Source organism: Hippichthys cyanospilos, chromosome 22 (genome assembly GCF_059441005.1).
Source record: "Hippichthys cyanospilos isolate Australia breed blue-spotted pipefish chromosome 22, RoL_Hcya_1.0, whole genome shotgun sequence".
NCBI classification, from domain to species: domain Eukaryota; kingdom Metazoa; phylum Chordata; class Actinopteri; order Syngnathiformes; family Syngnathidae; genus Hippichthys; species Hippichthys cyanospilos.
This window is the reverse complement of record NC_142390.1, coordinates 3,811,678-3,839,429: the sequence shown is the minus strand read 5'-3', so window position 1 is coordinate 3,839,429 and position 27,752 is coordinate 3,811,678. Positions and strand designations below refer to the sequence as shown.

At 44.0% G+C, this 27,752-nt stretch overlaps 1 protein-coding gene across 1 annotated transcript; it reads right to left on the bottom strand.

The window, feature by feature from the left end:
- Nucleotides 1-10,023: 10,023 nt before the first annotated feature.
- mdfic (MyoD family inhibitor domain containing) lies at nucleotides 10,024-26,666 on the bottom strand. The gene is made up of 5 exons (XM_088406345.1): nucleotides 26,494-26,666; nucleotides 26,226-26,408; nucleotides 24,136-24,204; nucleotides 14,819-15,112; nucleotides 10,024-10,656 (listed from the first exon to the last, which is right to left on the bottom strand). The coding sequence occupies exons 2-5, from the start codon at nucleotides 26,320-26,322 to the stop codon at nucleotides 10,400-10,402; spliced, it is 717 nt and encodes a 238-aa protein (XP_088262471.1). The 5' UTR covers nucleotides 26,323-26,408; nucleotides 26,494-26,666; the 3' UTR covers nucleotides 10,024-10,399.
- Between the last annotated feature and the right edge of the window lie 1,086 nt (nucleotides 26,667-27,752).

The window sequence follows — 27,752 nt, the reverse complement described above, 5'->3', positions numbered from 1 at the left end:
CAAAAAGGTCATCTGCAGTCTAGGGGCACGCGCACGCGCCCGCCGTTCGCTCGCGCTCGTCAACGTTCCCCTTTGAAGCCACGCAAAACGGTGGCGCGAAGTTTCCCTTCCCCCGCGCCGGAGCAAAAGTTTCCCGCAAAAACACATATGGATTTATTTTACGGGCTCAATAATATGAACCGCTTTCAATCCCATAGAGCATTAGGATTTAAAGTGAGCATGAAACACAACCCCTTCAAGCAGATTAAATTTCAAATCAAGCAGGCCATGTAAATGATGTGGTGACAGGGGGGCTCGTGCAATTAGCATGCGGGGCTAGTGTTAAAGCAATTAGGCAAAACAGACAGCTCCGGTGCCGGCTCCGAGCGCGGCAAGGGGAGCGAGGACAAATATTTCCATATCGTCGGCGTGTACGCGTGTGTGTACGCGCTCGTGGCTTGTTGTGTGCTGTTTGTGGATTTCTCAGAGGGAATCAGAGGTTAATGGGAACGGGACTTTGTTTACCGACAGCCAGGGCGGCCTTTTTACGGCGCGGACGGAAAAACCAAATAACGAATGCGCCGCTCTCTGCCGAAAAATTAAAAAGACACAGCGCCTCTGAAATTGCTTGGGGGAAATCACCAAAAAAACATCGCGCGGTAAACAAGCCCACAGCAGAAACTCCGGGAACCACTTTGGGGAAAAAGCAGACGCATTTGGGCAAATCTCTCAGGTGGAGCCATCAAAAAGCGGCGGCGGCTCGTACACCGAGACGCCATCACCTGGAGACGAGGACTGACATTCGTTTGAGCGTAAATTACTCAAACAAGCATGCGGGGGGAAATGGCATTTAATACTTGATGTTTCCCAGCGGGAACGCCAGCGTGCGCCTCTAATTCAAACAATGACTTATGATTTACAAATGCGACTAGAAACAAACACGGCGCTCTGTGAGTTGAGCGTGCCAGACTCGGGCCGGCGGGGACGCAAAGTAGGACAGTGACTCGGTTGTCTCCCATGCTCGTCGTCCTCAAAGCTGACAATTTTGTCGTTACTTTACAACTGCCAAAAAACAGCAACAACAAAAAAACTGTGATTTAAATGAAATCTTTAAGCATTATCCACTGGGCGGAACGTCTGATACAGAAGAACGGAGGGAAAAAAATGCTTTTAATCGCATTTATTTGAGCGTATTTAACATGGGTGCATTTTAGTCGCAGGATCTAATGCTGTTTTTGATGACGGACAATACAAGGCGCAATCAGTTGTGAAAACTTTTTTCTGTATTGAAAATGTACAAACGTCCTTTTTCACATCAGCATTAATCAAAGTTTGTTGCCGAATCGGAAATGTTGCACGCCATCACCTGTTGATTCTTCACATTTTGTCCGGTTTTATCAACAACTAAAAAACTGCCACGGTGGTTTGCACGCGTTTCCCGTCACATGTCTTGCCTTTCAACACGGCGAGGGGTGAAAACGTTCAATCGGGGCTGTTTGTGTGAACACCGGGGGTTGCTTGGAGACCGCGCCCTCATCGCAGATCGATGTGACACCTAATTACTGAACTAATAGCGCATTACGAGAAGGTAAATAATAAACACCGACTGAGGGAAATTGCCGGCCACAGGAAAACAGGACAAAAGTTGTATTCTGCCTCCTGCTATATTCTATTCACACCCCACTCAATGATTATGGTGACCCAAAGCGAGAGAGGGAGAATTTCTTTCAAACGGTCCTAATTTACACAAGTCAATTAACTGTAATTTAAATGAAGCTGACTTACCAGAGAGCGTACTAATTAGTTCCTGTTGGAGTCACCGGCATGAATGTCGGCTATGTTCTACAAGCTATCGAGACGACGCAGCGCCATATGGTCGACGCGGCCTTTGGGCTTTGCGCGAATTGCTTCTTTGAGACCGTCCAAGGCGAGCAGGTGAAGCAATGTTTTGCTTGCGGTTGCACAAATGGCCGTTTATAGAAGGAGAGGGACACGCAAAGTTCAATCCGCCAGATGGGGAGAAAAGAATTTGTTTCACAAAGAGACATTATACCAAGGAACGATTGGAAAAACACCAAGCCCAAATATGAAAACTGATACTGTTGACTCTCGTCTCAGGGTCGCTTTTAAGGCGGACCAAAACAACGGCTGAAAACAAATCAAGTTGCGCGGAGCTCAAAGCGAAACCCGGACCCAAGCGCGGATCGGCTTGACCGCAACAAACTTGGGCCAAATGACCAACGCGTCAGTCATCTGTCACGCGGCGTTCACCTGCCAATTACAGACATCTCCTAATTTCCAGACTATCATGAACAAGGCGCGGGGCTTGGAAACAAAGGCTTCACTAACAAAGCTTCCCGTGGAGAATTGAATGCGGCCTTGCTTGCTATTTACATACAGATGCACTGGCGGCATTTGCATAATGTTTTTTTTTTTTTTAGCTGCGTGCTCAGGGGAGCGGCATTGTAACATATTGGTGCCTAATGAACTCTGAAAAAAATTGATTTTCCAGCTAGTAAATTAAGAAATGCATTATAGCTGTTAAAGCAATCTTCGGGGAAATCGGATACTTTCTCTGCTAAACTACGCTTGATAAGTAATAAATTACATGATGCACGAATTAGCTTTAATTCATGCCAAATTAATGTATCACTGCAACCGTGAGCGCGGTCGCTGGAGATTAAATTATTTATCGGGCTTTGCTGTGTATATGTGATGCACGCATAAATAAGGCGGAGTGTTTAATTTGTGTCACTGGGCCTGGCGCCATAATGGGAAATCTTTGTATTTGTGAGCGTCCATCGGCTTAATGTGTGCCAGAACTTCCTGAACAGAAGCAAGCCTTCCCTCTTTCCTTCCTTCGCTTGGGTGCCGGGTGACTCATTGTTTATAAGGCTTTCGTTGGGCCGTCCCGTCATTTTCCATTTGATCGTGGTCTCGGTGTGGCAAGGTCACATGACCTGCCGTTTCTGAGCCTTCGTCGCCACCAAACAAACGTGTCACAAAAGTTACCAAAGTGAGAACTTGAATCCCGATCCAAACCAGGCTAAACTTTCTCCTCATCCTTCTCATCGGCGTCTACCCAAAACAAGCTCCCTTTACACAACCGCGCAATCACAAAACCGCTCATTAGCCCAGCAAGCTTACCTGGAAAAACATTTCGACAAGAGTGACATGAAGGCCTAGTTAGCCAATCGCTTCTTCTGTCACGCTGAGTAGGAATTAGAGGGAGTTAGCGCTACTTTGATGCATTCGCCCCATCTCCTTCCCTATCACGGCAATATTAAAAAGCTCAGCTGCTGATGCTTTTTTCCCCACCAAGTAAATTACAGAAAACAAAATCTTTCAGATTAGTCAATTAAGTGCCACATTAGCCCGGGACTTAATTAAAAGATAGCGGCGGCCAAGCAGTCTTTAAGGATACAAAGAGGCGACGGGAGTGTTTAAACAGCAGATTGAACAAATGGCACTTATTAAAAACTTTACAGCGAGTCACTTGACACCTCTCGCAATCCCCCGTGCACCTTGAACTACATAAACAGACTTCGGGCTCCCCGGGTTCTTGCTATGCAAATCTTGGGGAGGAACGTTCCCCGCCCGGAACGCCAAGATTCTCTCCCACAGTCACGCGGATTAAACATCTCACCTTCCGTCCCAGATTTTACCCCGTAATTGAGATCCTTGATGTTTTTGAAGACAAAAGGAGTGAATCTTGGGAGTAAGACAAATACAGTTCAAATATATGTTCAAATGTATTGGATGTACGGTCTAACATAATCGAATATTTAGTCTAACGTAACTGCATATACAACCTTAGGTGATTGCATATAAGGTCTAAATGCATGCATGTAAGGTCTATATACAGTACGATCTAACGTATTTGCATATACGGAGCAACATGCTTGCATATACTGTCTACCGCGCTTGTATCTACAGTCTAACATACTAGCATTCACCGTCATTTTTGAATACGTTCAAAAATACACGTAAATATGTTCAAACGTATTTGCAAGAAAATCCAAACAAGTTTAGCAGACACAAACGTTGACTCCACACTGCGGCACGGCCACGTTTTAGGGCTGCCTCCAAAGAACATCAAATTCCACAACACTTAACAAAATGTGTGCACGGGCATAACATTAAAGCAATGATGGGAGGACGCCCTTAATTAAAGCTTTTGTTCTTCCAAAACGGCGCAAAATGAGAGGCAGGAGAACAGAGGGCTGTTATTGTGTCAGCGTGGCGAGGTCTGAAGAGCAAGGAACGCTAAAACATCACAGTTCACTGCCCGTGTTGCCATCTCGCCGTCACGTCGGATCCAGAACAATGCGACAGCTGACAGCTCGCACCCAAGAATTATCACGCTAAACTGAATTATTCCTGCCACGTGTTAATTTATTAACAACCTGTGCATGCTCTAATGTAGCCCGCATTTGCATATACATTTTTAACCTGCAATTGTCTCCAATATTCTTTCAGGGTGGTGCTGTGAGGAGGGGCGGAGAATATTTCAAACTCCCCTCTGCTGTGCCGCATGTTTGAATTTTGAACAATGTCGACGAGGGGGGATAAATCTCGCGCGTGACCGCGGGACATTTCTTCTTTAAGGGCAGGCCTTCATCACCTCGCAACATACGAGCGCTGGCATCTCGGATTTGAAAGCTCACTCTTCCTCAAGAGGCCCAACGGTAAAAACGTGTTCAAAAACGGGCTTCTTGTTTAGACGGCACCCGAGCACTTTAAAAAATGTAGTGTTCATGCCTTCGGATCAAATATTCATATTTGGTTACCGTGAAATAGACCGGCAAACGGGGGTACGTGAAGGCACTTTTAATGTTGGAAGTTATCTAATGCCATAGCGGGAGTTCTTTTTTTTTGTATTTCAAATTAAGAGCAAAGTAATTACAACATGTAGCAATGGTGTGTGAAATTGTGTTTAAGTCACTCCTTTGCAAAACGTTATTTAACTTTAATATGTTTTATGCGGATTCACAATGTTATTCGTGATGCAATTTTCCGGTAAACAAACTCAAAATAACAAACGCATTGAAAAAAAAAGTTGAGAACCACTGCACTAGACAGAATACAACAATGTATGCCCTAAGGGATGTTTGAAATATGTTTTAAAAGTTGGTATAATTCTCATTATATTCCAAACACGGTGAAAAAAAAATAACAAGCGTATAATCACACACCCAGTCAATCGAAATTAATCACTCGGCAGACAATGAGGACTACAACAGGTACGTTGAAAAGTCACACCTCCGACTCCCACCTTCGCATCAAATGTCGAGGATCGTACGCCTAGCTGACACCTACCGCCTTCAGAGGCGACAAATAAAAGAGGAATAAATGAGATGAAAAGAGCAGAGGTGTGACTGTCTTCCAGTTCCAAGTATCAAAATTGCTGATGCGTGGCTTATAGTATAATCATGCTGAAGTATATCGTGTATGTGGAAGCAAAAACGTGAGAGTAGCATGTTGTGCGCGAGGCTGTCACTCATGTTAAGTGAATGCGAAGAGAGGGTTTCAAGCGCAAGGTTGAGTCCTATATATTTGCCACAATGGCCGGTGTTGTTAAGATCTTGCGCTTGTGTTGCCTTTCTGCATGAAAGGAGGCAAAAGCGAGCCGGCAAGTCCGGGTGTGGCGGCTGGAGGCTGCAAACACGCAATCCGGCCCAGCCAACGCGAGACATCGTACGTCATTGGAAAGTCCTAGATATCCTCTGCTGAGGGCGCTATGACAGAGTTGGCTAGCTCCGATTTAGAAAAACATACAGCAAAAACACATACTGTAAATAGGCTGGCTTTCATGGCAATATTCATTTCTATAATCAATAATCATTTTCAAGATATAAATCACAATTAGAGGTCAGCCTGGGACTTGCACCAGCAAGCCTGCGACCCTTGTGAGGATAAGCCGTGGATAAATCACAATTAGCATCTTTCTACTGTACAAATGAGCTCGATAAAAAGTTGACCAAATATTTATCCCTTTCAAAACAGTCAAAACTGGTCACAAAAATCAATCATTGAATTAGGGTCTTTCCAGAATTGGACATTTGAAAATAAATCGTCACTTTTCTGCCACATATTCATTAATAATAGGTAATCAAGCAGCTTGGTGAGTTCATCTTACAGATCCAAATGTAAACACATGTACTCTAATAGTATAGTAACGGGGTTGAACATTTTTCTGCACTAATATCAGCTTTTTTTCAGGGGTAGACACAATCTGTGCAGCTAGCTGTTTCTGCTGACCAAGAGGATAATCTTTCTTGTGTAAATAATAAAGAAAAACTAAAAAAAAAAAATGTAAAAATAGGTGGTATATTCTGAATATATGCATAACAGGGTTATGGGTTACTCCAGACCTATTTGGTGTTTTTAAAACTATTCAAAGGACTTTTATAAAAGATTTGGCCTCAGAGAAACTGCATGTTTTCGTATTTTTTATTTGAACTATTTACAATTTGGCAGGGATGTAAAAAGCCCTCCGATTGTGAATGACCCATTACCTCGATCAAAAAGCCGACTAAAAAAAAGACCAAGTGCGAATCCCATCGGGTCAAAAGCTGCCCACTTTGAGGACCGAAATCCGCCGGTGCTTTCAAACATTTGACTGGCGTTGTATCTTGGGGTGTTTGGCAACTCTTGCGCGTCAACTTTGCGATGCACCTCGCGCCCTAATTAACAAGCCCACTCTGCATGCGACAGTAAACGCTCAAGTAAACAATGATGAAGCCGGCACGCACGCCCCGCTAAACAACCTGCCAATCACCCGTGAGATGCAAATGACTGGAGGCCATTGGGAGGCCCGCTTCATTTAAGTGATGTTAAGAACAAACAATCAAAAGTGCCGCTCGGGAGACGGCGACACGTCCAAATCGGCCCGTGACATGTAACAATGCTGACATCTAATTTATAGCTCAAGGAGCGCGTACAAGCAAATAAACAGGCACCCCCGCTCGCCGCGTCTTCCTCAATTTGCCTCGCCCGCGCTACACTGCCTTTCAGACGGCGGGCTTGCCAGGAAAGTGAGAAAAGTTGAAAGAGATGATGACTTATTCAACGACGCCAAGGCTTGGCTTTCTCCCTTTCAAAGCTGCCGAAAAAAGAAAAATCAAATAAAAGACGTGCATTCCATCTCACTCCACATTACAGGAAACTAAAATGTTTTGGTCCGGAACATGACAGAAAACGGGTAAAAATGTCAATCGTTGTTTTCAGGCACAAAATTATGCAAATGTCATTTTGCTTCAACGAGACACTTTTCTTACAGTACTGAAGAAATGAGAATAGTTCCAGTCAAAAGCTTGATCTTTTGAGAATTTAGCCAAGTCTAATCCAAATACTGAGTGGGTCCTTTTTTGACCAATAATTGGGTTATTTTTTACCCAGTTTATAAGAGTGCACCAACCAAATATGTCCCCACAATTGATGTCAATAACACATGATACAATGAAAAAAAAAATCGCTTTCCTTTTAGCCTTCGCCCTACGAGTACTTTCGAATGAATTTTCCTTCCAAAACCGTGTACTCATTAGCAGCTCCAGGTTTCCATGTTTTGATTTCACTTTCCTTCTTGTAGGTAGATGGTTGCGCACCTCGCCAGGGCACAGCAGAATCTTTGAACACGCCCCCCCCCCCCATTCCATGTTATCTTTGCATTGCCGTGGCGGCGCCTCCAGGTATCAAGGAGATTAGAAGCAGTCAGAGGCCCTTGTACAGCAGCAAAGCTTTAGCAAAAGGGGGTCTTTAAATATTTAAGGTTGGAGCACCATCACGCATTGTTACTCTAAGAAGAAGGAACAAAGCATACAAGGCTTTCGCTCGGAAAATCATTTACATTTCATCGGCGCCGCTCCACGTCAACACGGTACGCGAAAAAATATGGGAACGTCATCAAGAATGCCGCGATAAATGACAATAAACAAATCTGTCACTTCTTATGACATTCTACAAGCTTTTCATAAGCGGGCTTTGCGGAAGAAGAAATACATGAATAAACAAACAAACAACAAGCGAGTGAGTGAGAAGCTTTCGCAGCCTCTTGTCAAAATCAATTTGCGCGTCAGGTAATGACCCTATTTGCATGCGAGACAGCCAACCGAGCCGATGCATGATGAGCGTCATTGAAAGAGACGCAACTTGAACTCGTTTGAGATGCTATCAAACCCCCCGAAAAATTGAAAGGAGCAAGCTGTGTAAAAAGTGAGTGAGTGACTTTGTTAATATACACCGATACTGTTTGAGATTTATTATTTACTTCAGGTCACCCGAGGTCAGATTTTTTTGATGATCTTCCTGAGATGCAGCCTATTTATTTGTGTGTAATGTAGGAGCCATTTGTCCTCTTTTCACTCAGTGGTACTTCTACTTCCCAACACCTTGTTACGAAAAATTCAGCTGATAAAACGCTTTGAAACCCTGAATTGACATAAACTATGGCTAACATTGTACATATTCACATAAAAAACACATGTATAACAGTTTGAGCTGACGATAGCGTTGTTAGCACGTCGTTAGCACTTTAGCAATGACATCACACAGGAAGCACTTCGCATGTCCCCAAACGAAACTTAAGTAAGTTAAGTAATCCCAAAAATAAATAGTATTAATCCTCTGCAGTAAATGATTCCTGGATCGCTGGAAATGTCAAAATGTGTGCCCGTCTGCACTCATCACCAACACATCAGCACCATCTCAAGGCAAACAAGTGAACTGCATTCATATGGTCAACTGCTACAATTAATATGATTAATCTAAAGGCTTTAGGAGCGTTTTTTCATTATTCTTTACATGATATATTTTGATTATAATCTGTAAATGTTTTGTTTTTTATTTCACTGTTCAGTAAAGATATAAAGTTCAACAAAAAGTTTCATTTCGAGTTTCATGTCATATGCCTATAAGAGAGAGAGAGAGAAAGCCGGGACAGCTTTTGGCCCATGTGCAACACGAGTATTACCTTTAATGACTCAACACGGCGATCTGGACGTTATCGACGCAAATTACGCCCATGCTAACAAGCAGGTAATGACAGCTATTATGCCTTCAGACAACCGCAAAAAAAAAATAAAGAATCGCACTCATATTTATGAAAACAAATGTTCCATCAGGAAATCCTTACTGCCACCTCTCAGTGTGCCAATTATCATTTTAAGTGTAATTATAAGTAAAAAGCGGCAGCTATTTGTTTGCGTAGCAAAAACAGGACTCATTTTCTTTAAAAAAAAAAAAAAAAGAAATAAAACCGGCAGCACGGTCATTTATTCATTACTATCGACAGAGAAATGAGTTTGGCATCAGAAAGGTGACGATTTAGTCGCTTCCTGGCGGAAAACTCAAATAAAGGGGCCCGATCTAATTGTTGCATTACAGCTGCAATTGGAGGAGTATTGATGGAAAAGATGGCTGACTTCGTGAAAAGCTCGTTGTAAACTCACACCACCTGACGTTTTTTTTTTTTACTTGGGGGGAGTGAAAGAAAACTTTGTGCAGTTACGGAGCTGGAAGCTGATACTTATCAGGACAATTATTATGGTGGAAGAAGATAACTTCATATATAGATAGCGTCCTTGAAAAAAATCAGGAGAATATGTAAATTGGTGACCAGGGGAGAAAGGGGGGAGGGACATAAAAAAATAATAGGGTCAGCCCTGCCCGAAAGTGAAGATAGACTAATATTCTTTATAAATGCATATCAAGTCACTTTTTACACAATTTTGTTTTTCATTTACCGTAGTCCTCAGAGTACAGAGTTCTTTATTTTGGTGCGCTTGGTTATTTTTTTCAGTTTTAGACTAAGGTGTAACCCGTATAAAAAATGTCTAAAAAATACACAGATGTTAAAAGTTGACTTATGTTGCATTTCACGTTTGTTAATGTTAAAAATGATACAGGTTTAGATACAACTATACAATTTATGGATAATATTCTTATTTATAGTCAGCAACATTTTTTTTCTTTCCTGGGGAGGTTGGCGAAATATAATAGAGAAGCACTGGCCTAAAGAAACTGGATGACCCACAGGAGGAAAATCAAGGAATTTAGATCAAGCAAGGACTAAACTGTTAACTGCTAACTGTTAGCAAGTGTTGCTAATGAGGGCCAGAAGAAAGGTTGACTACAGGACTAAAAATAACTAAAAAATAACTATTTTTGAGGGAACCTAACCTTTGAGATGAATTGGGGAACACTGTGAAGCAAAAATGTTTTAATTTTTGAGGCATATTAAACCACACGAAACACAGCGAGCGAAATAATTGTCTTCAAACATCAAAAGTCATTATAAAAAGTTTAAACAGAGTCATTTACAGTTTCAATGAAGGTCGCCAGTGTCAGTAAGCGTCGGAAAACATACAACACTCAGGAGACATCGCACAAAAAAAAAAAAAATCGGTTCGCTCCAGCTCTCCTACGAGGGGAAGCAGATGCCGCAGCACTCCATGCAGATTTCCAAGCAGTCCGACGACTCGCAGCAGGCGTCCATGATGCCGCAGTCCATGTCGCAGGGGCAGTCGCAGTCGTCGCCCACGTCCTCGGCGACGCAGCGGCAGCAGCAGCAGCAGGACTCGGCCGCGCACGGGCCGCACCGCGCCGGCGCCACCAGCAGGTTGCAAAGCGTCAGGAATTCGCAGAAGAGGCACGCCAGGATGCAGTGGACGCAGCAGTCTTGTGGGAGGGGGGTTTTATCAAATAATAATTCGCTCCCAAACGCAGTTGAAAATGAGTACGCGGGCGGGTGAGTTTTCGCATGCGAGGAAATGCGAGGAATACGGATTCCTCACCATTGCTTTTGATTAACAGATCGTGAAATAATTGCAGCATTGTGATGCACACCGCCGCCTTGATCACCCGGAAGATTATTGGCGACGTCCCGGGTAAAGGCGCCGATTAGCGTTAGTCATGCTGTACACCTCTGATTAACGTTTAACCTCCGCGGACCCTTTTGATGAGGGCGCCGGCGAGTTTTGCAGAATTTTCCATTACAAATTGCTAATGTGCTCATTAGCCGCCTCAAAGGTGTTTATAGATCAAGTTGAATTAGTCAATGGAATGACAAAAAGGCGACTCCTCCAGCGGCGAGTCGTACACAAGCGGTGGTTAGTACACGGACGGCAGTTTGTTAATGGGTAAGGAAATTAGATAAGAAAGAAGGCCTATTTTCTCAAAGATTCAAAGTGCGCTCGGTGGATGCTCCTTGTGTTTGCACAGAGTCCGAAAATCTGCAAAAAATGTATTCGGTAAACCCTCTGACTGAAATCAATCAGAGAACATCAAGTATTACGTACAGTGAGTATTTTTTGTCTCCTGTGTGGAACATGACCTCACTCGAAAGGTCATGCATTGTAACATTTAATGTGGTGTTTTTGAAGCGCTTGGAATGATTTGCTTGTAACCCACGATTCACAATACGACAAAAAACATGACACGAAAGCCACTTCCAAACGGATTGATTTAAAAAAAAACTACATATTACCAAAATAAGGCATTTCAAAACCTATACACAATATATTGGAAATCAAACGTCAAATTCCAATATGCGTACGCAAGTGTCAAACTGCAGTCCTCGAGGGCCGGTATCCTGCATGTTTTCAGACCCTTTCTCTCAAAAACACCTGATTTAAATGATTAGGATCACTGTCAAGCTCCGGCAGAGCTTGCTAATAAGCTAAGCGTTCGATTCGTGTGTGTTGAGGAGAGAAAAACATGCAGGATGCCGGCCCTCGAGGACCGTTGTTTGAGGCCTACTATTTAGACAAATGAAATCATAAAGCAGGTGATTCCACCGTAGGGTCTCATCTGACCCACACTGTCCCCAACAGGTCACAAAGTCCTCCGTGTAAGTGTCGAAACTTTTGAGGCGAAATTCAGCTCAACTGAAAAGTCATGCGGATTTATGACCAAAAAATATGGAGGGAAAAAAAATACTACAAACAGGCTACATTTGCATAACTTTCATCATCCCATCCAGAGCTGTCGGAGGCGGCTGTTGCTGATTGGGTTAGAGGCGAAGGAGAAAGCAGGGGAGTACGGAGGACGGCACGGGAAGGCAAGCAGACGACTGCTGGATGCTCATGTTTGATTAATCAAAGTCAATTTTTTTTTTTTAATACTCGAAGGGGGTGCAGAGCTGACCATGAGCACGGGCTTGCTGTGATATAAGCAAGATGCGGCAAGCGTGTGTTGAACTTTTAATGCATCTTATTATGCTGATCTGAAGACGTGAGACGCCTTTACTATTCAACATATGGTCCTACCCCAAGGTGCAAAGGAGAGCGCAAAACTCCTAAGCTGGGCCGCAACTACCTGGTTAAAAAAAAAAAAAACCTCAAAGATCAGCCTAACAAACTCTGAAGGACCCAGAGGGCAGAGCCACGAGCCACGCAGGCGTTCAGAATCTAAAAAGCCAACTGCAAAAAAGATAAATAAAAAACACAGTACACAAACATTAAGCGCTTCTCAGCGATTCACTTGGATGTATATTTGAGGAGCAGCCATTAGTTTGGATCCAGTGAAGAGGAGCAGGAGCCAGAAAATACACCACACAAGCGGACACTGGAAATAGACACTGAAGCCGAATTTGCCCAAATAACCACTTCAAAGGGGAAAAATAGGATTCTGATTGGCGCTTCTCCATTTTACGCGTATTGAACTAAAGATATTGCTGCTAGCATTACAGCTTGAAGCTATTTGTGGGCCGAGCTAGTCCCAATCCCAATCAATGCATTGATTGGATACTGAAAAGAAAAAAATAGGGATAACCCCCATCTCCAAACAAATGCCAAGAAAAAAACTCAATTTTCTAGAAGTCAGTGATCACAATTACTGACACCACTCATACTTTTGACACACAAAAGCGCCATCAAGTAGAAAAACAGGTCGTAAATGTCTAAAAAGAGTCAAAACGGCAGCATCCGAAACGCGGGAGTCAAAAGGGGAACCCCAACGCGTTACGGCCCTTTCCTTCCGGCGCCGAAGAAGACGGGGAATCCCTCGCGCCTTTTATTTCTCAAATTGAAGGGGCCTGTTTAGCAGGCTAATTTCACAGGCAAACAGATTATGCTAATCCTTGTAAACACTCAAACACAACAGCTTGGCTTTTCTTTTTTTCCCCTCCGCGGGGGAATAAACACTCGAGAGCTGCCTTTTGCAAAACAGTCAACACAAAAGCCATAATGAGAGCCACTTGTTGAGCTGCTGATTTTTTTATTATTTCTTTTAATTTCCATCCTCGTCACCCCGGCTATGCGCTCTACACCAATTAAAAGAGCCGTGCGACATCTCTGCAGGACGCTTTACTGTACCTGATGCATAATTCAAGCGCGGCGAATCATCAAATAAAGCTCACGCCGCCTACTTTTCTCCTTCATGTAAACACGCATCTGGATCGGACTCTTATAAATCAACGTCCTTCAGATGGATGCGGACGCTAATGCTTGATAAAAGCCGCCGACCGGCGCGGGTGATGTCTATCCAGTTAATGAGGGCCCCGCTTGGCGCGGTGGCGAGGCGGGCGAAGAGAGAAGGCCCCGAGAGGTGCGAGGGGCCCGGCGAACGCCGGTCATGACTTTTAATGGGCACCCCGCACTCTCGGTCCTCGTTAGGCGGTCACACCTACGCCGTATCTGCGGCGACGATCATTACTCGACCCACCTCCACCTGACAAAGTGACGGCCTCGAACCGGCGCTGGTGCGAGGCGCATAAAAACACACGCCTGACGAGAATAGCAATGCGCGCCGCCGTTACCGGATGCGGGACGGGACCAAGACGCGTTCATTTGTGTCCACTGGAGTGGACATTGGTTTTTGTTCTACATCTTTCCACTCATTGGAGCTACCCAAGTGGACACCCTGGCCAAGACGCACCAACACTGGCAACAATGGAAAAACCATAGCAAAAAAGAAGAAATCTTAACCATAAGTTCTATATTTGTTGCAGGTTCAGTTCCGCGTGTTTCAGATTTACAACATTGTGAGCGATTAGGGAACGCTGTAATGTTGAATGCTGAATATTTATGATTGTGTGAATATGCCAGTGCTTCTTAATGATATTTTGCCAAGCTCCCAGAGGAAAGAGAAAACTTTTCGCGCCCCCAACTCAACGCACTGACTATAAGCAAGATTATTATCTATAAAAATGGAATAATTAAACCTAAACCTGTATCTGTTTTAACATTAAGAAAAGAAAAAAAGTCTAAAATGGAAAAAAATAAGTGTATCAATACTTGGTATCGGTGACTCGTATGAGTATCGTTCTAAACACAAAGAAAAAGATGGTATCGACTATGGTACCTAATAGTACTCTATTATATTTTTTTTCCGTCTGACTTGAAAGGTAGGTCCACAAAGTAATCATTCTCATTGCAATTTCACTTAACACAATTTTAAGATTATTAATGTTTTGTGTGTGTGTGTGTGTTTTAATATATTCATAACCATTTAAAAACATTTAATTTTTAAACAAAAACATCTTAACATTTGGACAGACATTGCATTTGAACGAGATCATATATTTGTAAAAAGTGTTTTGAGGAGAAATGTAAAACGCTTTATGAATTTGCTAGCATTTTAAAGATACTGACAGCAATTACTTGTTTTAAAATAATTTGGCTTTGATTTATGCATGAAAAGAAATTATCTCTGTATTCTGAGAGCATATATTAATGATTTTTTTTTTTTTTTGCCAGTAAACTCTAAACATATGATGAAGGAATGAATATGGATTTTTCTGATTATTTAAAAAAAAAAAGCAGGAAGCATTTAGCTTAGCAATTAGTGGTTAGTAAGTTTTAGTCTTGAATTAGTTTCTAGCACGTGGACGTAGACTTACCTTCCGGCAAAGGCGGTTTTGGCGACCCGGTGGAGCTCACTTTACTGCGTTGGCTTCCGTCACTGTTGACCGATAAGCTGGACTTCAATTTCCGCTGCATCCTCTGCGAAACCGGCGCGAGCGGCTCACTGGTGGTCACTGTCACGGCCGCTCTCGGGCCAGAGGTCGGCCCTCCTGCGCCGCATGAACATTTGCGTGTTGTCCATGTGCCGGCGTGGATGCCGTTGGGATTGACGGGCGCGTCAGGGCGAGAAAGGCCAACGTCTTTTTGCCCTTTTTCAATCTGCGGTTGATCTGAAAGAAAAAAAAAAACACAAATAACTCATTAAATGCCAAAGACGCCTTTTTACGTTTCTTTCAAGTGTCTTAATTCAATAGTAGGTACTTTACAACAGTGGTCCTCAACCTTTTTATATATATATATATATATATATATATATATATATATGTTAAAAAGGTTGTTAAAAAGGCAAAAATAAATGGAAAAACAATATAATAAGGCCGGGCAACTGGCGATTTTGAAATATGACCCCAGCGATAAACGAGGGAACGCTACATATGGAAAACGGCTGACATTGAATGAACCCGGTTCTATATTCAGTGACGTAGTAAGAGTTATGTTGGCAGGGAGATGACGGGGACCTCGCTTTTATTTGTAAGCCACGACTAGCGCCATACAATTTGCGTGGAAAGAACTTTCCTTTAACCCCGTCGGCGGTAAAGGCTCGATAACTGCGAAACTTCATTGAAAAGGAGAGCGAGAACTTTGTCAGCACTCGGTGAAAAACTTTATCCGCCCCGTTGGTTCTTCGCAAATCTTCCGAGTACGCCGCGGCGCGATATTGATCAGATGGCAAACATTTCTGCGGGGGGATGTCAGAAAAAAGGCGGAGAGATGTAGGGACCTCACATGTGACAGGATCACAAAAAGCCGCCTCAGTCGGCGGATGGGAGCAGTACCCAGGTGAGTTCTGCGAGGGAACGTGAGATTAATAGCAGGGAAAATAAAAGCGCTTGCGATAGTGCGCGTATACAAAACGGTAATGATCTCCTTCACTTGAACGCTCAGGTGGCCTCAGCGAGTCTTGCGACCCGTCTGATAAGAAAGGCGGCGAAGGATGAGAGGGAGTGAAGGGTACGGCATCTCGCCAAAAGGAGTACCTGCACATTCAGCTCTACTGGGAGCCCCCCCCTAAGCCCAACAAATACATCAGAGCCCGCCGATGCCATCTCAACTTCCAATTTGGCGAATTATTCACTCCCGTTTGCCGTTCCACACTTTCTTTACCTCCGGTCTTCCTCAACTGGCCTAATTGAGCCGCGCCGGTTCTCAAACGGGGGTACGAGTACCCCTCGGGGTATGTAAAGGCACTTCGGGGGCGCGTGGCATTTTAAGAGTGTTTCTGCAGGTATCAGAAAATCTCATTGGATGCTATTTAATGCCGTGACAGGAACGGTGCTTTTTTTTTTCAATTTGCGAGCAAATTAATCGGAATACAAAGCATTGGTAATACTGTACACATTGCTGTGTTTTGCCTTTTGGGATGGGGGGGCTGCTTTATATGATTCAGGGCTTTTTTTTTCCCTTGCCAGCTAACAAGAATTACGGTTAAACAGGAGCGAGTGTGGGAATGGAGCCTTGGCGCTTTTTAACTGCACATCACCCAGGGAGAGGCCGGATGTGAACGTGGACGTAAAAGCCAAGCAATTAAACGCACTCCTCGAGCTGCTCCAATAAACAAATAGGGACTTCGGGGACGGGTATTCCTCGCCGTCAGAATTAGACAAGTAGCGAGCGGGCGGCCTAGCATTTTGTATGCGCTGATTTACGACCCACTTGATGGATTTTTTTTTTTTTTTTTTCCCTGCAAAGACCGTGTGTGACAATGTGGCGGCAGTGTGAAGTGTATTAACGAGAGAATGGTGATGAGGCTACAGATGTTGTGGTTTGGCGCTTTGGCAGAGCAGATGCGGCCCATCTTCGTCCTCCATCGCTCATACGCTCGCAAACATTTCCTCGTAAATGCTCACGCAGACAATCCCGACCCTGCGGGCTTGTTCCGCGGCAGTTTAGCTAGTCGGGACGTTGCCCGACTCTACAAGGGTGTGTACTCGGCCCACTTCAAGTTTTGCGCGGCTGCAACTTTTTCATTCTATTTTTATCTCTATGAAGATGAATGGACACGACGCGGAATATAATATGCATAGCCATTGATCACGCTAATGATGATACTGTCAGAGATGGCAATGACGGACGTGTGCAGTCGCTACTCGACAAATGAAAAAATAATGAGACCCCTCGCCCTCCAAAAATGTGTGGAAAGACGAACTGAAATTGGACAGCGCAAAGTTTTTGTTTAAAAAGGAAGAAAATGTGGCCCATATAAGTCATGATTTTAACAGGAACGGTCATATGTCACGATTATAAACATTTGCCGAGACTACAAAATTACACTCGCAGTTTGCGTGTCTTTATATGCTGACTTTTATAACTACTGGTAATTGATTTTTAAGTTCATCAATATTTATTCAGAAGAATTGGCTCTTTTATTTGCAATTATTTCAAACTATGCCCCGATTTTCAATGACATTGTAGAAATTCAAACTCGGGCAACATACTTGAAAAAAAATCTTCGAGTCCCAATGTTCAAATTGCTTATGGATTTGACATTTTTGACCAATGGGATTAAAAAAAAAAAAAACATTTATTTCTCAGAGCAAGGTGGAGAAACGTGGAAAAAAAAAAAGTTTAAAAGCTGTCCTGTTGCCTTACCATTTTAGAAATAAGAGAATGTACCAAACCTGACAGGATGCATTAAAACCACATGTAGTCTGCGCACACGCACACACAAACACACACGTACCGTACACAGCGGACCAAATTGGACTTGTAACCGCCCTATTTCTAGCACATCAACAACTGTTGAGAGTGTACATTTGTAGCTGAATAAAACATGGTATTGCCCTGCACACGCTGTCACACACATCACAGGGGAAAGCGCGGGGTGAGTGCTTCTTGACTGTCTAAGCAGCATCCCAATTTGGTCGCCGCTACCAGTAGTTGACAGGCTGCCATATCTGGGGAGCATTTTTAAAAGGCCAGTGTTTGATGGATTCATGAAGAACACACAAATATAATTGCCATTTGTCACCGAGTCTTCAGCGCCGCCGCCGCCGCCGCGCGGGGACGGAGCGCCCGAGAGCGTGCGGCTCGCTCTGTGCGGAAAAACGGATACCTTGCTTTGTGGCACAGAAATAGGTCCTGCAGGACAAACTTGAAAATTGCACCCAAAAGACACAAGAAGAGGCGTGTGTGTGTGTGTGTGTATAAATATATATATATATATATATATATATATATATATATATGGTGCTGCTCTTATTTCTAAACATTCAGGCATGCTCAGACAGCGTTTGAAAACTTTTAAAAAAAAGAAATCCTTTCATGTAACAGCTAAACTAAGAAAGTCATTAAAAGTACTTAAGTAATCCATTTTTTTAGTACAATTACTTTAATTCAGCAGCCATTTTAAACCATCCTTTCGCCAAACATTTGAAGACAATTGAATGATTCAAATCAAATATAGATTTAATGTATGGAATCTTAAAAAAACAAACATAAAATGAGTGAATGAGTTTTTAAGGCTGTGTCGAATTTGCAACGGATGTGGGCGGTAACGCAGCTGTTCAAACAGAAATTCCAAATTAAAAAACGGGAAAAAAAGCAAGAACATGAGTTTAACAACGAGGTCACGTGGGCCAGTGTGAAGATCGCCACTATAGCGAGCGGCCGGGAGCCCAATAACAAGCGGCAAGCATTTTTAATATTAATGCCCTGCGGGGAAGGAGCCTAGAAAAGGTGTTTGCCCAGACGCATCGGAAGCGACGGCCATCACGACGCACGCGGCCGTTCGACCGTCACGTCACAGCGAGCGAATAAACTGCTATTCATCGGCTAATTGCCATTATTACACAAGGCGAAGAGTTTAGAGCGGCGGCCGAGTCGCGAAAAGGAACAAACGGCGGGTAGCCCGGATATGCTAATTGGGTGTTTTGTTTATGGTTTGCGAGGCGGCGTGAGGAAAGCGTGTATCTTTTCCGCTCGGCTGCGCGTGTACCTGCATGATTGAAATGCTAATTTGTCAAATGTGCAATGACCTAGCCAGAGTCCTCCCTAGCACCACCAGCGCCAAAACAGCCCCAGGTATCATCTCTCCTCCTAACAAATAGCAGAGTGCGGAATAGCCCCTGCCTTTCAATCCAAAGGGATATATTTTCTCATTAGAAATTATACATCTTCCCCGTCCATATTTATAGACGCAAAACCAGGGGAATTATACGACAGAGTGGGGGAAGAGAGAGGAATATATAGTGCGATGAATGTTATTACAAAAGGGCTCTGATTGAAATGTTCCTTGGGCGTATCAAAGCCGTGTTTACCATTTGACCTTCCTAACTTCAAGACAAGGACTTTCTTTGAAATACGCAAAAGATGCGCGGCCACAAAACAAGCGCTGTTGCGAGAAATGCGTTTATCGCTCATGTAATATTCACTAGCTGAGCAATGCGCAGCTATGATGTTGTTTTCAGTCGACGGCAAGCGACAAATTGGCCCCTCTGTTCGATGGTTAAAAACCTGATATTAATTTTAATGCTGTGTTTCGACTGATTTTGCTGCAAAATTGTTATCGTGCAATAACCGTTTTGGGTTTAAAAGACTGCCGGTCAAAGTGAGAACTCATAAGAGTATTATAAATGAACCTTCGTAGGAATTGGTTAAGCATAAACCAAAGCGACACTGTAAAAGCAAAACAGTATCACCGGTTTGCCTCGATGCAACAAGGGTTGTGTAAAAGGCCTGACTGGTTTCTAGGAAGTCAAAACTCGCTTTTGCAGCAATTGCGGTGAGTATTTGCGCTGAAAGAATCCTTGCCTCCTCCGGCAATCTATTTTTCAACCCTTTTGTGGAACTTGGCAGGATGTTAATTTGAGAATTTCTCCCGTAGCAGAGCACTCCTGCGTGTATTTTTGTCACCTATTGATGCAATTTCCCGTTTTGAGCGCACACGCTCCCAAAGAGCGAGCACCGAACGCTCGACGGAGGCTCGGGTTGCAACAGGGCCTGGATATGACTCAGAAACCTCCTAAAAACACGGCCCGCGTTACAGGAGCGAGCTGGCGGAGGGAGGGCATTCTGGGCGTCAGCGATGACTCAAACATTCCTCCGGCTCGGTCTTCGAGTTCCACGGGAAGTTCGGCGCGGTAAAAGCGAGCGAGCGTCCCGGTGGCCCACTAACCAATTGAAGCTCCCTAAAAGGCCCAACGCATCTGAGGTGTGACGGCGGGTCAGCGCGAGGATTGGCACTCTATCAAAACAGCCCCACGCAGAGTTCCTTTATTTGCTCAGAAGCAATCTCTGCATTAACCCGCCGCTAATGGGACAGCTGTGGGTCAGCGCCTCGCATCTCGGCGACGCCAATCAAAGTCCTAAGCCGAGAGAATCAGACTCGGGGACGGCCGAGACACCCCTATCGATTTTGGCCCCCGCCTGAAAAGGGGAACGGGAGGAGGGGAGAGCGAGCCGAGCCGAGCAGAGCCGAGCCTCCGGGTCTCCGGTCACCCTCTGCTGCTCAGGGGGGCCCCGACAGAATGACCTCGCGGCGAGGCGCTGAACCTACAAACACGAGGGGGTCAGGGAGCTGCAAGCTCGGGGGCCGGCGGGGGCGACGCCAGCGCAGACCTCCGTAATAGAAAAAGGTTTTAACCTTAATGTTGGAGCCAAAACCCTGTTAGAGGCCACGTAATCCCCTCTGTGCCTCTCTCATTTAGACCGGGCTGAGTTGTTTTTTTTCTCTTTCCACCCTTTATCAACTCCACTCCCACAACCCCCCGCTCCCTCTATCCCTCTCCGTGAGCGGCTCTGGAAAAAACGCCGTCGTGTGTGGCAGATAAACAAGTGAGGTAAATAACACACTTCATTTTAGAGGTTCACCTCAAGCTGTCTAGTTTTACACTGAGTCATAAACCAAAAGTGCCTTGAATGTGAGGAGGGGGCTCTCAAAAGTAAGGCACAACCACACACCAGAACAACACTTACCTTTCATGAATTTTTCAATAAAAGTACTAGGCTTTTCACTTTGTTGATTTTGAGCTGATCGGAGAGTTAAAACCCAAAAGAATGTCACGTATAAAGACAACACGTCATCTATATAAAAGCCTAAAAATGACACTTCTGTACTCGGTTCGCAAAGCGGCCGGACGGCAACGTAACTTACAAATTGTTTCAGGTATGAAACGTCAATTGGCGTGAGCATAACTTTCAGGGAGAAAACTCTCCTGAAAAAAGAAAACTCTGTCCGCAGCAATAATTAAACAACACTCGTAATCCACAATCAAAACCCATATACTTTGACAATTGAGGTATACATAACTAATCATGTGTCTTGAGTATGTGGACTATTAAAAAAAAAATGAGTATGCTCGGGCACTTTGGGTAAAATATGCTAATTAAGGCACTTGAAATTTCCCGTATGAAATCTATCTGCGGCAAGACAATGAGAAAATAATTACAACAGAGGTAGAATTACAATGACCATTTTAATCAACCCCTTCGCTAGCATTTCACCCTATTTATACCGTTTTGGATTCTGTGACCTACCGCTAAGTAATCACTTGAAAATAATGCCGGGAGTCCATAATGGCTCCGTACTTTCCACGCATTGTTTCGGCACAGACAGGGCTCGGAGGACTACAGAGAAGATATGGATCTGGCGTAACAACAATCACGCGGTTCCCAAAGCAGAAAAGAAAAATTAACAGGAGGTTGAAAAGTCTCAAAGTACTTTGGCAACTTTGTGATTTCGGCTCCTTTGACCAGTTTTGTATGTAAATGGCAAAAATGACAATCTTCCATTTGGAAACGTACTTCGCCGGAGTTATTAGAGGTCACGAATCCACTTCCGAAGAGGTGGAAGCGACGCGCAGGTAATGACCTTGAAGGTGTGCTGCTCAAGTCCAATCAGAGAGTCAGACAAAAGGCCATCTTTCTTTAAAACACCGTCGCGTTATTTGACGGTCCTTTCGCGCCGCTGATAAAAGCGGCGAGTAAGGTCATCTTTATCGGGCATGAAAAAGTATTTGACAATCCGGTGAATAATGGCGACGATTAAACCGGTTGCAATTTATTCAGGGGTGAAGCCGCAGGAGTCGGGGTCCTGCGCGCGGGAGATATGAGCCGCCGAAAAAGCCCAAAGCGTCTCCCGAGGACGCTCTTTCGGCAACCCAAACCCCTCGGGGTGAGAGAAGCTACTTCCCTGGCGACGTCCTCGCTGGAGATTTTGTACTTAACCGCGGGGAAAAAAAAAAAAAAAAAAAAAATCACCGTTGACAATCCCCAATGGCAGCTGAGCTTCCAAAGTGTGTCCGTTTTGGAAAAATCTTTTCCAAAGTCTTCAAGTAAGCCATTGAATTTCTGGCTAACTGAACCAAAACAAGCCAAGATCTCTGTAGGAATTGAGTGATGATTGAGTTGCCATTGACAAAAATCGATTTTAACTCCATAGAGATTTGCGAAACAAATCGACCAAGAATCAAAATTCTCTTTTACTACCATACAGATTCAATATAAATGGTAAAAAACAAAACTCGACCTGTACTCTGAGGAATACGGTAATTCTATCAATAGCTGAAAGAATTCCGCCACCTGACTGCTGCATTTTGAAATTGAAATTGATTTCAATTCCTTGCTCTTACATCTACTATCATTCCAAGTAGATGGTCTTTGCGAGGATCAAGACACCAAGGGCGACACAAAGGCATGTTTTCTTCTCCGAAGCGCCTGTTTATCTTCCCGTTGTAAGGCCAGCCCACTTAAAAAGCTCAAAAAAGGATATGAGCTGTCAGTACGACAATATAGTCGACTTCCTCGTGTTGTGAGAACGAAGCGCCGACGTAGCGTACATAATCTTTAAATCGGACGGCGAGGGAGGGCTCGGGGGCAGGATGCAGCCAAGCAGATGATCTCTTATTGATTTCCTGTTGCTGCGGCCAGCGAGGGCTCTCAATTAGCGCGGGGAGCTGATAGCTTCCAACGGGAGCACCTCAGACAACAAAGAAAAGTCCAAGTTTGGATTTTCAAGAGATTGAGTCACACTTCCCCGCAACACGCTCTCGTTTGTGTGGGGGAGCGACCAGATCAAACGCAAAGCCAAACTGTTGTCACGCGGGATTATTTTCCGATAAAAGGGAAGCGCGCCTCCCTTCAGGAGAACAACAGTCGAGCACCTGACAAGCTTCCAAGACCTCTTGACAGAAGAGACCCCCCCCCCCCCCCCCCTTTCTTTCTTTCTGCAACCAAATCGCTCCCTTGCCACTCAGGTAAACAAGCCCCTGGCAAGTCATTAAACTTCATATCGAAAAAAGGAGGCTCGGAAAAGTTAACAAGATCCAAACAAAAGAACAGTTGTGTCAAATTCAAACATGCTTCTTATTATAGCTCACGCGCTGTCATGGAAGCAATCAGCCGCTATTAGCCTGCCTTGACACATTTTTCCCTCTCCTTTGTAAACAAGCACATTTGGGGGAAAAAAAAAAGGCCGCAGAAATGACATTGACGCTCACTTGAAGTGTCTTCAAGCCGACGAGGTTCAAACATACAAAGAACTCCAACGTAACAAAACAATCACGATTTCACAGCTTCGGTTTGGAACGGCGACTCGTAACTCCAAAGACAGTTTCAGTTTCAGTGAAACCCTGAAAGGTTATCAGACAGTCAGAATCTGATATCAGCCCCCTGCCTATAGCTGAAATACAATTTCAAAAAACGTTTTACTACTTGTTTGTATGGATTAGCAAAAGAATAAAAACGATACGGTTGCTGCAATGCACTAAACCCCAAGCAGGATTTCCTCCTGGATAGGAAACAGAAGGACAATGGAAATGCAAGGCCGAACTCGGACGGAATCTGACAGTAAACATTAGCTTGCGTTTAAAAAAAAAAAAGGCCTCAAAGTGCCATCTTGGTATTATTGCAAGTGGAAACACTGAAGGTAGTATTTCAGTTGGCCGGCAAACCCGAAACCTCGCGCGCACGCACAGTCAAACTGTCCAAACATCCATCTGTTCTTGACAGCTTATTTTGTTATTCGGTAAGATATTACTCAACCGGCAGTCTGTGCCATGCTGTTGATGCGGAATACATTGTGGGAAAGGTCATATTGTAGTAAAGGAAGCTTTTGGGTTTTGCTTTCATACTAAAACCAAATGCACTTTAGATATTTCCGCACAGTTGAATATTTCCCAACAGTATTCAAACATACCTCTTATTGGGCCGGAGTGAGGGATCATGTGACTGGTGGAGGGTCCTGAGGCGTCGGAGTCATGGGCATCTATTGGAAAAGACAGTGGTCGTTAGCTTGGAACAGAGCAGAAAAGCCCCCCCCCACGCTGACTGTATTCTTTTAATCATTAACAAAAGAAAAAAGCGATTTAAATAAACTTTTAAAAAACTGTTAACGTTTACAGGTTAGTCTAAAACTGAAAAAAGGTGTACGTCATAAATGTAAATAAATAATTTCAGAACAACAAGATGTCATACAGTCTAAAAGACCAAAAAAAACAAATAAAATGATAACAATAATGCCAAGGAGTATATTGTTCCGCACATAATTTACTCCTGAAGAAGCAGACAATTGTAAGCCGTTATCAAACGACTGTACTTAAATGTACCACTTAGGAATCATGTAGGTAAAAAAAAAACTGTGGAATTCTTGGGAACTGGTACAAGTCGGTTCAAATGTAATTGCAAAAACGTTCAGAGCAAAAAACGTTCTGACAAACGTTTGCGCAACGCTGCGAGGTGGAGGTGCTTCAGGTGAAGGCCTTTGCAGAGTTCTGGAACTCATTTGCAGCGCTGGCGCTCCCGGCTGGGCTCTACCTGCCATGAAGGCGGCATTCATGTTCAAGTGGAAAAAAGTACGCAAGCGTCAACGGCTCAACTCCTCGGACTTGTCGTCTGGGGAGGGGCGGAGACCGAAACGGTCGGCTTTTACGGGCTCGGGCCGGAGCCGGCTTCGCGTCATGTTTGCTGTTCTCCAAACGATGCTCACAAGCGCGTTGGGCGAAGAGCGATACCCCGCCGTGGATCCGGGTTAGATCCAGTAGCTCGCGGTTGGGAGATGATGTATGGCGGCGGCGGCGCTACGTGGTGATGCATCGCGGTATTTAGCGATCACGGTTAGAAAGCAATTGGCCTACTCCCGCTACATCCCCGCTCCCCCGGGAGGGAAAATCCAGTCTTAAGCGCGGGCGCCTTTGAAGGGGCCGGCGAAAATCCATTCGCAATCCAGCAGCCTGACTGATTGCTTACTTTGTCCTACTTTGCTATTTTTTGACAGTGCTGTAATGATGCTCGGTATAAATAGGGTGGTTAACGCTTCATTGCTTGTTTGAAGAAAAATGGAGAAAAAAAAAATTGGGGAGGGTGTGGAGCGGGGCGGGTGGATTATTTTACATGTGATAATCTAACTAGAAAGTTAATTAAAAAGTATAATTGGGATGTGGTTTTCCCAGCGCGTTTCAGTGGGCATTACTGGGAGGGAAGAGAAAAAAAATAGCAGAGGCCGGAATATTAGAATATTTATTAGAATATTTGTGTTTGTTTTTAAGCAAAATAAATTTGGGTCAACTTTCACGCATGACTCAGCATGACTGAGTGAAAACTATCGGTAAGTAAAATAGAGGAGCGTGTTGGTCAATGGATTCCTCCGATTGTGATGAAGCGTTAAGATTGAAGACACGTTTAGCCTTCAAATGGGCTTTGCAAAACTGTTTCCTGTGACGTCGCACCGGACAAACGACTGGCATTCTTGATGAATGATGTCAATGTTACTGTTGTGTTTGTCCAACAATCACACATCCTCCTGAGAGCCGGTCTATTCATTTGTGTCCACTATAGTGAACATTTGTTTTTGGACGATATTTTTGGACTCATTGGAGCGGCATGCTCGTCAGAGGACGTTCCAATGATGTCTTATGTTAGCTTTACTGTCCTGCTGAGACAAAATGGACACAAAGGGGGACACCGATAACCTGGGTCTCGATGATAATATGTTTTTAAATCCGAGTTTGCAATAAATAATGGAGAATCATCGCATTAAATGGAGTTTGAGCACCGAAATCTGCGTTTATACACACTAATTGCACAAGATCATTATTTCAGTAAGTGCACTTTTTCTGACACTATATCAGGGCATGCAACTGCAGGTCCCCTTGGGAATTTCAGTTGAATTTAGAAGAAAAAAAACAGCATAAATACAGAGCAAATATGCAAAAGTGCGTTGAGCGGAACGCTAAACATAATGATGCACGAATGACAATTGTGTACTTTAGAACATCCTCCCGTCCTTACCTTGAACGAGGAGCGGTAAAGAGGAGCTCCTCTCCGGCTGGGGGCTCCTTTCAGGAGCCGCTAGCCCACGCCGAGGATGCTCAGTCTCCGTGGACATGAGACCGTCAAATGTTCGGTCTTGAGAGAGCAGAAATTCGCCTCATTGGCTCGAAGACACGAAGTTCGTTAGCGCGGTTCGACGAGCTGCAGAAAAATGTGTGAAAATGTCCCGTTTGGACAGTTTTTCTCTGACTAACTTGTTGAAATTGTTTAGAAAGATGCCGCTTACCTTTCACAACATGTCACTTCCCTCGGCTCGAATCCGACATGCTCCCATCCTTCTTTTTTAGCGGATGCTGCAAAGAGGCGAAAAATAACAGTAACTAATAACCGTAAACTTTTCGGGAGGTTTTCGGGGGGTTGCGGTGTCCAAAAGTTTTTCTTCGCGCAGATGTGTCTGACGTCCAGAACTTTTTTCTTTTTTTTTTTGAGGGGGGAGTCGAGAACTTTTCATCATATCCGGATTTCTTCAGCGCTTCTTTCCTGCCCTGCCTCCACGGAATAAATCCAACGTTTCCTCACAAATAAATAAAGTGCATTTTGTTCACAGAGCATAAGTCTATAGAAACAAAAATCGCCAAACAAAACAAAAGCTGAAAATGATCAAAATCACGACTAATGATTTTCACGTGCGTGATGCTGCATCACGCAAGTCCCAATAGCAACCTCAGTGCAATGCACGGCGAGTGCAATTTTACATTTTTCAATTTCCTTTTTATTCATTTATTTTTTTCTTTATTGATTTTTACCTTGTTTAATATGTTAAAAAATAGTTTCTGTTGCCGTTTTTTTAATGTTTCTGTCTGCTGTCCTAAGAGAAAAAGTTGAAAAAAAAATCCCGACTTTCTGTTAAAGGTGATGATGTAAATTAGCATTTTTTCACACTTCTGTCTTCCATAAAAATCTTTTATTATTTAATTTATTTATTATTTATTTGGATGTTTTTTTAATGATTTAAAATAGCATTCTTAACAGCCCTCTTTTCAGTGTTGTGTCAGGCCATTTATTTTCACTTAACTGGGATCCTCGCAGTGTTTTATCCATCAATCGAGCTTCACGTCAAAGCATTTACAGTAGAGAACAGGGAGCTGAAATTCCACCCAGGTGGCCACGTCATGCCAAGCCCAGCATGGCTCGAACGCTTAGCTATCACACTGGCAGGAGTGTGCCGTCCCTCGGCCAGAATACCGGCAGGACGATGTGGGAGAAAACGAGCCAAGTCGACGGACTTTTAGGGAAGGGCGGGGATCCGAGCCGTAACTCGGAAGCGCAGCGCGTAAGAGAGCATTGGCTCTGGGTAATATCAAAACGACTCGGGCGAGTTAGCCTTCCCCGAGAGGTCAACTTGAAAAGTTGGCCGAATCAATCGCAAAGTTTCTGGGCAAACCGCAATCCAAACATCCAATATGAGCGCTTAATTCTGTCCGATTCGTTTCTGGTATCATTGGCTGGAAATAAATGTCCTCTGCGGAGTCAGTAGGGTATTGT